This window comes from Perna viridis, chromosome 10 (assembly GCF_037379345.1).
Source record: "Perna viridis isolate PV_CMFRI_1.1 ecotype Kerala chromosome 10, ASM3737934v1, whole genome shotgun sequence".
NCBI classification, from domain to species: domain Eukaryota; kingdom Metazoa; phylum Mollusca; class Bivalvia; order Mytilida; family Mytilidae; genus Perna; species Perna viridis.
This window is the reverse complement of record NC_142454.1, coordinates 34,849,086-34,859,405: the sequence shown is the minus strand read 5'-3', so window position 1 is coordinate 34,859,405 and position 10,320 is coordinate 34,849,086. Positions and strand designations below refer to the sequence as shown.

Sequence of the window (10,320 nt, the reverse complement as noted above, 5' to 3'; positions counted from 1 at the left end):
TTGCTTAGTTTGACTAATGCAGCAGCTTTTTATCAAAAGTAATATTTTCTGGCTAACACTGAGATATTAGTCTCATGCCTGGAATAGGGTACCTATATAAAAATTTTAATAGAAAACTCATGTTTATAGCAGGGCAATGATGTTCTGAATTTTCAGTATGAAAATGAATACTCTAGCAAAAAACAACAACTTTTTTGATTATATTGAAATGTTTATTAGTAATAGGTACCAGTATCGTATTGCATATCCCTGAGCAGGTGTAGGTCAAAACATGGATGCTATAAAAATATAGTGCATTTTCTTTTTGCCTCTCTACAAACTAATATTTTGTCAAAAGATATGAACAATGACTTATAAAATAGAGCAAACATCACACTGTAAGATGAAGAACTTTTTAAAAAGAAAATCTAACATAATATCATAAAAATGTTCCACTGAAAAGGTTGGTTTGGTGAGTACAAAACGAAAGTGAAAGTAGGGAAAATGGCTATTTACAGTTCGAGACTACTTTTCTGTCCGATCTTCGTGGACTCACCCTATTTTCTTTGCGGGAAATTATTTTTTCACATGTCCTTAGAAATGCTACATAAGTGAAAGTTTTATTGAATCAATTTACACATTTTTTAAAAAATCCTAAAAATATGCACTTCACTATAGAAGTCTATGGGAAAATTAATACGATACTGAGACCTGTTTGGAAAACGTTCATATTCTACGTATAAATACGTTATAAGAAAACGAACGCTGCTTAAATAAGATGATTAACTCGCACTTGAATATCTTTTTATCAAATTTTGTCACGAACAAATACCGACGTAATTATGCGTAATAATGCTGGAGTAGTGGAGCTCGTGGATTGTTATGAAACACTGATAAACCAATCAAAAATTTGGCCCAATGCAGACTGTCATTTTGCATGAATTATAGCGATACTTTAAAGGGCTTGGGAGAACACAGAACATTTTGTTTAAAGTTGCGATAATACATATTAAAAAAAACAGATCAACCAAATAGAGATTGTCCAATCCAGAGTAGCTCGGTTCACTTGCAAAAGATATCATAACACCAGTTCTGTCTCAGACATGCTAGAACATCTGCAATGACCGACATTACAGCCACAGGAGGCTAAATTGCCCGACCCTACCCATCCCTCCCTTTTTTCTGGTGGTAATCTAAATTTATCGACCCTGTTGCCCTTGTGTCCCATCCCTTTTTCATTTCATCATTTCATGTTCATCGTCTGAATATAGCTGAAATATTGCTGCTCGGACGTTAAACCCTAACAAACAAACAAACAAACCAATCTACTTGTACCATCTGATAATAGAACCAGAAATAAACATCCCTACCATTATAAACATATTCATACAAAGAAAGACACATACATTTTCATACTATCCATATACCATATTTAGTGGAACATGCAACCAACATCTGTAATACAATAGACAGTTTTAGATAGCAGATCACCACATCTACTCTGTCACAAATTTTCTGAACAGCAAGACATGTACATAGTTTAAAAAAACAACAGAGACAACAAATCCAAAAAATAACAAATCACTTTTGATTAAAAAAATATATTTTCACTATATATAATATTTTCCATCACTTATATTAAAAGTTCTTTTTAAATTTATGCGGTAGCCACGCATGCATACGGCACGTAATAGTAGAATGGAGTGCGAAAATTTGAAGATAGATAGATAGATATATGTGTGTGAAGGATAGCTTCGTTTTAAAAAAAAAAGAGTTTTAGGAAAGGGGAGTAACGTTTAACAAATTCGTCATCTGACAGGCTGGTTTTCTGTCAAACTGGAGCAATGGATAGCAGTAGACTTCAAATTCAAATATTCAAGAGCCACGGTAAGTACTTTGATTCTTTTGAATAACTTATTTCAAACCATTCAGGTATTTACCGAAGTGAAAATAGTTTAAGTTTCCAATAAAAATGTTTACTGCTTTCCCTTTCTCCAGTGAGACTGCCAACTGGTTCTCGGGTGTGGTGGGTTACGTCCCTTTGGAAAAATTGCCAAAATGGCTTGCATTTCGTAATTATGAAAAACTTCTATAAGCCTGATTCCCATTGTGGTGAATACTTTTTGTATTGTCCGTATACAGTACAACCTAAACCTTTTTAGGGTTAAAAGTGTGGGGCTGTTTTCTATGCCAGCACTCCACAGTATTGTAGAACTGCCTAATTTTGATCTTGTAATCTGATGCTTTGTAACATTTATCACTTTAAAAAAAATGTCAAGCATCTGTAAATCTATATATTTAGAAATTGCTCTAGCCAAGGCCTTCAGGATGCAGTAAAAATTTTCTGGAAAAAAATTACCCACAGCATATAGGGTTACCATAGAAACCATGCAAAAATATGCGAAAATTTGCAAAAAAAGTTCATAAAGTCAGGTTTAAAATTATCAAATTTCCCGCAAAATGTCTGCAATTTTTATTTCATCCCCTGAAACTGTTCAAACTTTTTCCTTCGAAAACCTCTTCCTCATATGGGCATCGCCGGTTAGATTTTGAGCTATTTCACTTTGTAATCCACTTATTAAATTTAGCATGGTGAAAAATTGACTTACTTTCACTTCCACAGCCCCTCTCCGTCAATCGCCATGTATGGTCTTAGACGCATAGGCAGCTTAGCAGAGGAGACACATGGAAGCGATGTTGAGGACTTTATTATCAACAATTTTTACGTTGATGATGGACTGGTGTCTTGTTCAACAGCTGACGAAGCTATCGACTTAGTTTCTAGGACACAGGATGCAATGAAAGTACATGGACAATTAAGACTCCATAAATTTGCCTCAAATAGTGGAGAAGTAATGAGCTCATTCAAATCAGAAGACATCGCTAAAGGCTTGGTAAATCTTGACTTTGAAAAGGACACTCTCACTCAGCGTAGTCTAGGACTATTGTGGGATTTAGGCTCAGATACCTTTAAGATCAGTATATCGACAGACGAAAAACCTGCAACTCGTCGAGGCATTTTGTCTGTAGTGAATAGTCTCTTTGACCTTCTTGGGTTCATATCACCTGTCACCATTAGTGGAAAGATAATCTTGAGGAAAATAGTAGCAATTACGGTTGATTGGGACGAACCGTTAACCGAAGATCAACTTCAAGAGTGGTACAAATGGAAGGAAAACTTACATTATCTTGAATCGCTTCAAATTCCAAGAGTAATAGTTCCTTACCTTAGTGAAACCGTAAGTCGAGAGTTACTTACTTATTGTGATGCGTCAGAACTTGCAATTTCTGCTGTTTCATACTTACATGTTACTTATCGGAACAACTCAACCAAAGTTGGATTCGTATTAGGAAAATCCAAAGTCGCACCCCGCAGTCGACACACGATACCAAGATTAGAGCTGTGTGCAGCTGTGCTCCTATAGAGGTTAGTCAGATAGCGATCGATCAATTACAACTCGAACTCGACCAGGTTAAATTCTTCAGTGATAGTCGTGTGGTCTTGGGATAGACTTGTAAGATCATTAGTGACAATTTATAAATTCATACAGAAACACAAGGATGAGCACTCTGGTAAATGCAATGACATTGATTTGATTCGCAGTACTGAATGTGTTATAATCATGGACGTTCAAAGGAAGTTCTTTTCTACTGAGATCGAGAATCTGAAACTCTCAAAACCAATTGATAAAAACAGCAAAATCTTGTTGGACCCGTATTTGAACAAGGATGGACTTTTTTGTGTAGGAGGTCGACTAAGGAAAGCGAGTGGTTTAGAAGGTCAACTCAAACATCCGATCATTCTTCCTGGAAAACATCCAGCAACTACATTGATTGTCCGTAAATTCCATATTGAAGTCAAACATCAAGGACGTCACACGACAGAGGGTCGAGTCAGATCAGCTGGATATTGGATTTTAGGCGGGAAGAAACTTGTTTCGTCAATTATCTTCAAATGTGTCACATGCCGTAAGTTAAGGTCAGAACCGAGTAGTCAGAAAATGTCTGATCTCCCAGAAGAAAGGTTAAGTTATGGGGAGCCACCGTTCTCATACGTAGGTGTGGATATCTTTGGACCTTTCGAAGTAGTAACCCGACGCACACGTGGAGGATCGGCTAATAGTAAGAGATGGGGTGCTTTGTTTACATGCTTAACGACTAGAGCGACACACATAGAGGTAGTCGAGGAAATGACTACATCGTCATTTGTCAACGTACTCAGAAGTTTACATCTATCCGAGGCAGTGTTAAGGTCATTCGTTCTGATAAAGGAACTAACTTTGTGGGTACGGTAAACGAGCTGAGATTGAATTGCATCAACGTTGATGACACTCACATGCGCAAGTATTTGAACACACAAGGAACGACTTGGATTTTCAATTCTCCCCATTCTTCCCACATGGGAGGAGTGTGGGAAAGAATGATAGCTATTACACGTCGAATATTTGAGTCTATGATGTTGGAATATGGATCACGTAATCCAAGTCATGAGGTTCTTACTACCTTCTTCGCAGAAGCTTCAGCTATAATGAACTCTAGACCACTCATCCCGGTATCAACAGATCCAGAAAATCCATGCGTTTTATCTCCTTCAATGATACTTACCCAGAAATCACCAGTTCTACCAAGCGTTGTCGATGGAATGGATAATTCTGCAGATGTAGATTATTATATGAAAGTCGATCGTGTTTCATTGTTTCGTAAACAGTGGGAACGTGTTAAGCATCTTTCTGCAATCTTTTGGAAGCGATGGAAAGTGGAATACATAAATACTCTTCAGAAGCGTCGTAAGTGGAATTTAGAAGTAGAAAACATAAAATTATGTAGTTCTAGTGCGCGACAAAGAATTATCTAGATCAGCTTGGCCTACGGGTCTCATTGTGAAATCAATTCCTAGTGATGATGGATTAGTTCGCAAAGTCGTAGTTCGTGTAGTCGTCAGTGGAGAAGCAAAGACATACACGCGTCCAATTCATGAAGTCATTCTTTTGTTGCCAGAATAACTACATTGTCAATCTATTGTTAATGCCATTTGTCATGTTATATGCCTTTTGACGGTTTATACATTCAAGTTTTGTATTTGTACTTTGATCTATAAGGGTATCAAGTTCAATTTTTGAATTTATTTTTCTTTATCATTTTTTCTTTGATGAAAAACTCATTTTGAGACCAAATTATGGTTATATAGCCTAACTTTTAAATTCACTCTGAATATTGTTATTTTGAAAAGAGTGATATTTTTAATATCAGGCAAGGAGTGTGCTGTATCTTATTTGATACATTTTTATTAAATTTTACTGATTAAGTTTAATTCCAAAAAATGCTTCACATTTCAAATTTTGTGCTATATGTTATTATCGAATTTTGTCTTCCGGGTTTTAGTATTTTCATTCGATTATTTACATTTCCTGTTGACATCTACGTGAAATTTTTTGTAGCACTTTGTGCTTTTTTAGCCATAATGGGGCACAGTGTAAGTAATCATTTGTTTCTTCATCATATTTGAGTAATGTTTTATCCATTCAACAAGCCCCACCCTTCAAAGTCAACGATAAAGTAGTTTTTCAAAACTTTGAAATTGTCAGAATCAAGGTTGACCGAAAAGTTTATATGCATTTCCGATCTTGGACCCTTTTGTCCATGATGGTAAAATTTATAAGAAATTATTTTTGAGAAATTTTGAGGTTTATTCTTTATGATAAATTGTTGAAATATATTTGCAAGTGTGTCATGATATTTGGTAGAGTTTATACCACATAATTCATATAATTATTGATTTTTTATGACATGTTTGTTTAACCTTTATTTGAGTGAAACTTCCTTCACTTTTACATGTATATGTACATATAGATATTTTATGCATTTTTCACCTTGTAAAATAGAGTAGAGTGTTATCCTTATCTGACCATTACAGGGCTACTTTGCTGCTCATAATTAACCAATCCAAAGTTTGTATGGAATTTCATGACTGCTTACACATACATGTATGTCCAATTACATATAACTGCAAGTTTATTTAGTGTAACAAGTCTCATATGCGTCACCAAATTGTTGCGTGGTAAGTCTCATATGTGTTCACCAAATTAATAGGTTATCTCGACTAGCATAGATTAGATAAGCTTCTTTGTACAGTGGATATGGAATATTTGCCTACCGAAACCAATCAAAACATGCAATACACACACATTCACTTTGACATGTTTTTATGATTATAATATTGTACATGTATGTTTTATTGTGCTTATGTGCATTTTTCTAATGTTTATAGAGCTTTTGTCATTCATACATGTCACATGGCCTAGATTACATGAGTTTTTTCTCTTTTCTTTTGTAGCTTTTCACCGCATACACATACAATTTGAGTACAATAAACTATTCAACAATTGCATTGGTTAGCTATCTGCAAATACATATACATTCAACCGAATACACATGTTAAAGGCAGAACACAACTATTCTTAAATATCTTCCGGACTCTTTAGTTAACGAAGTTAATTTATTTAATTACAGACTGGCAGTGTTTCCTAATTGCAATTGTCCAAATTGTTTGAAATCAGATGGACGTGAATTGCATTTTAAAGAAGATGATATACAATTTCCAAAACAAACAAACTTAAAGATTTGATTTTAATCCCAGGATCATAATTGCTTTCTTCACGCTCTTTCCTTATTACATCATGGTTGGCTAGCCTTTGACTACACATAATTCATAGACATAATACTTTTCCCATACTCATATTTATAATACAAAATATACTTGTAATTGACTGTACATGCACAAGCGACGAACATCGTTCTTGCGCATTAGTCGTCACTGATCTTACGTGTGGTCTTCCACGAGGATTCTTTTTAATTTTTGTAATTTCATTGATGAAAACTGGATGAATTCATGTTAATATATATACATATTTGTGTTTGCCTATGTGACATAATTACAATTATTGTTTTATTCAATGTATATAACTTGTGAACTTGTAATTTTTACAACTACAAAAAAAGAGAAACAATAAAACAAAAAAACAAAAAAGACAAACAAAAATTTAGGTTTCGTGTACTTTAACAAAAATAATATTATTTTTAACTAGGTCAGAAAAAAAAGATCGAGCAATTTTATTACTAAATTAATCCCACTAGTCATTCTGTCGAAATAGATTCAGATAAAAGTTATTTCAGTTTTCAAATGATGATATTAATGATATCTCCAGCTAAATTAAGCTTTTTCTTTTGATATTGGGAAAAGGTTTTGATAACTTAAGAGATAGGTCTAATCATTCTTCATTCAGAATTGATAAGTTACCTGATGCAATTTTGATTAAAAAAAAGAAGAATGACGACAAGTACGTCAGTGACTGAATTGAGCGTAACTTTGCCATATCTTCATTAATATCTTTGTACTTAAAGAATTAAGGCTTGCATAAGGGAATTGGTTAATAAAGATGATTTAAAATTACTTGCTCCGGAATTTAAAAACTAATTAATTAGGTGAACTGTCTTGTATTTTGGGAAATGTTTATGTTTACCTTTCGAACGAAGATTAGATATATGTGAAATTTAAAGAAAATTTTCTTTTATTGAACTCTAATTGTTTATAGATGCCTTTCTTTTGTGCTGCTCATTATGTATGAACAGTTGGTTGGTCATACTAGACGAATCGGAACGGCAGGTTCAACATTAAGCCCCCATATTATGGGCTATATTGGCCGTTTCGGGCGTCTAGTACCAACTAGACTAACGTATTGTTATTTTAGGTAAAGTATTATTTTTGTTAATTTAAATATTTGATTTACTCTATGATATTATATTATTGAATTTATATGTTATATTTATAAATTATGATATTTTTAATTTAACAATTGTTATGTTTAAATATGAATTCTTTCAACTAATTACTATTGAATTTCAAACATATATATGAATTTAAAAATAAAGTTTGGTACCAACTACACTAACGTATTGTTATTGTAGTTTCCTAGGATTAATAGCAGTCTAGAATTAACAGATACCAGTCCATATTGTGATGGCGTCAGGTTTCCCCTACACTCTCACGAAAACGAAATAAAATTACCAACCAAACTAAAGATCGTCATAACATAATTGTGCTATTTTCTTAAAATATTTGCAAAATTTTTCAATATTTAGATGAGAATTTATAATGTTTTGCAATAATTGGATGGAAATTTGAAATTTTTAAAATATTTTGATAAAAATGTTCAAAATTTTGCTAATTTTTCATGGGAAGTTGCAAAAATTAGAATTATTTTGATTATTTGATAAATTTTGCAATATATTTATAAAAAATTGCGAAATTTTCCTATGTTTTTATGAAAATTTGCAATATTTTGAGGTAATTTTGCAACATTTAGCAATAATTCGATGCCATACAGTAATATTTTGCAATAAATTCCAAAAATTTGCAAAGTTTTGCAATATTGTGTCGAAAATCTGAAATATTGTGATAATTTTTAAATGAAAATTTGCAACATTTAGCAATAATTTGATGCAAAATTGCAATATTTTGATATTTTTTTCGAAAATTTGCAAAATTTTGTCCTTTTTAATAAAAATTTTGCTAGGAAATTTTGCGAAATTAGAATTATTTCGATAAAAATATTTGACCAAAATTTAAAAAAAAAAAATTCCAAATTTTGCAATATTGTGATGAAAATTTGCAATATTTTGAAGATATTTTGCGAACATTCGATGAATAATAACAATTTTTTAGAGGAAATCTGGAAAGTTTGCTGTATTTTAATTCATTTTTCAGAAATATTTGCGAAATTTTGAAATACCTTTTTTTTCGCAAAATTTTTCTATTTTTAATGAAAATCTGTAAAATTTTTCCATTTAAAATTTTGTGTGAAATTTTCATACATCTCGATGAAAATTTGCAATATTTACAATATTTTAAGATATTTTTCGAGAATTTGCCAAATTTTGGTATTTTTGAATTGAAATTCACAAAATTTTCCAATATTTCGATGAACGTTTGGATAATTTTGTTATTATTTTAAGGAAATTTGTAATGTTTTGCAAGATTTGGTGAAAATGTGCAATACAGTAGATTCCACTTAATTGCATAGCCAGGGTGACCATATGGAACTGCGTCAAGTAGGGTAATGCTTTTGGCGATGTGTGATGCTTTTGCAGTCGTCGAGTCTGTATGGGTAACCACTTTTTGCACCAACTGACTACGATAGTGGCCTTTCAGGTTTTGGATGATCCCTTGGTCACAGGGCTGGATGATGGCTGTAGTATTTGGTGGCAAGAAGTCTAGCTGGACGAAATCTAACCGGTCTGCTGCATCCAGGGGGTGGGCACTACAGTTGTCAACCAGGAGAAGTACCTTTCTATTTTGACGACGCATATCTTTGTTAAATTCTCTTAACCAATCTTTAAATATTTCTGCTGTCATCCAGGCGTTCTTATTGTTTTTGTACATGACTGGTAGACTCTTTTTGCCTCTAAAGCACCTTGGATCTTTACTTTTACCGATGATGAGTAGTTTGCGTTTGTCTGTGCCAGTCATATTACATGCTACCATTACAGTGACTCTCTTTTAACTTTCTACTGCCAGACACACTGTCATCTTTGTGGGTTAGGGTCCCATCAGGTAATGCTCGATAGTAGAGGCCAGTTTCATCAGCATTGAACACATCGTTTGGGTGGTAGTTGTGCAGTAGGTTTGGTAGAACATTTTCTAACCAGTTGTCAGCTGCTTTCTCATCTGAGTCTTTCTTCTCCCCATGTAGTTTTCTATCATGTTGCGAGATTTCCACCTGGAAAGCCAGCCACTGGTTGGGTTGAAGTCTGTTTCCCCCAGTACTGTAGCAAGATCTTTAGCTTTTTGCTCTAAGATGTGACCGCTGATAGGAATGTCTCTGGACCTGGCATTGGTAAACCATGTTGTTAGAGCTGCTTCCACGTCTGCAGATTTGCCACTACGCTTGGCGTTTTCAATCTGGGTTTGTGTTGGAGAAATACTGGTCTCGTATTTCCTCTTTCTTTGATGAAATGCGCGAAATCTGGGATTGGGAGCATCCCAGTTTCTTCGAAATTTCTGTCTGTGACAGATTCTGGTCAAGAAGTTTTATAACTACATACTTGTCAACAAGTGTGAGATCGTTACGCTTTCGGTTAGACATTGTACTGATTGAATGATGACTTTTAATTTTCGGTTGATATTTATGCCTAGTAACCCAAGCGCACTAAAAACTGTTCAGCTCATTAAAAAAAATTAAATTTACATTGATAATCATTTGTAGTCGGAAGAATTTAAAAAGGGACAAAAAATACCCCAAGCTGAACCCCAAGCCGCATCAAAAGGTGATGTTTGGCATGTCA

At 33.8% G+C, this 10,320-nt stretch overlaps 2 protein-coding genes across 5 annotated transcripts; both read left to right on the top strand.

Moving 5' to 3' along the window:
• Positions 1 to 2,621: 2,621 nt before the first annotated feature.
• On the top strand, positions 2,622 to 7,924 carry LOC148605556 (uncharacterized). 4 transcript variants are annotated; one of them, XM_088549495.1, is made up of 2 exons: positions 2,622 to 5,452; positions 6,490 to 7,924. In XM_088549495.1, exon 1 carries the CDS (start codon positions 2,622 to 2,624, stop codon positions 3,402 to 3,404), a length of 783 nt encoding a protein of 260 aa, XP_088405621.1. In that variant the 3' UTR covers positions 3,405 to 5,452; positions 6,490 to 7,924. The 4 variants fall into 4 exon arrangements, with proteins under 4 accessions (XP_088405621.1, XP_088405619.1, XP_088405618.1 ...); XM_088549493.1 differs by having other exon boundaries at positions 6,314 to 7,924; XM_088549492.1 differs by having other exon boundaries at positions 5,894 to 7,924.
• Positions 3,603 to 4,274, top strand: LOC148605557 (uncharacterized). Its single transcript, XM_088547598.1, has one exon. The coding sequence runs from the start codon at positions 3,603 to 3,605 to the stop codon at positions 4,272 to 4,274; it is 672 nt and encodes a 223-aa protein (XP_088403724.1).
• Positions 7,925 to 10,320: the final 2,396 nt, after the last annotated feature.

Bases quoted from the DNA above. Each gene is read 5' to 3' on its own strand.
- LOC148605556 (XM_088549495.1), top strand. From the start codon at position 2,622: ATGTATGGTCTTAGACGCATAGGCAGCTTAGCAGAGGAGACACATGGA.
- LOC148605557 (XM_088547598.1), top strand. From the start codon at position 3,603: ATGGACGTTCAAAGGAAGTTCTTTTCTACTGAGATCGAGAATCTGAAA.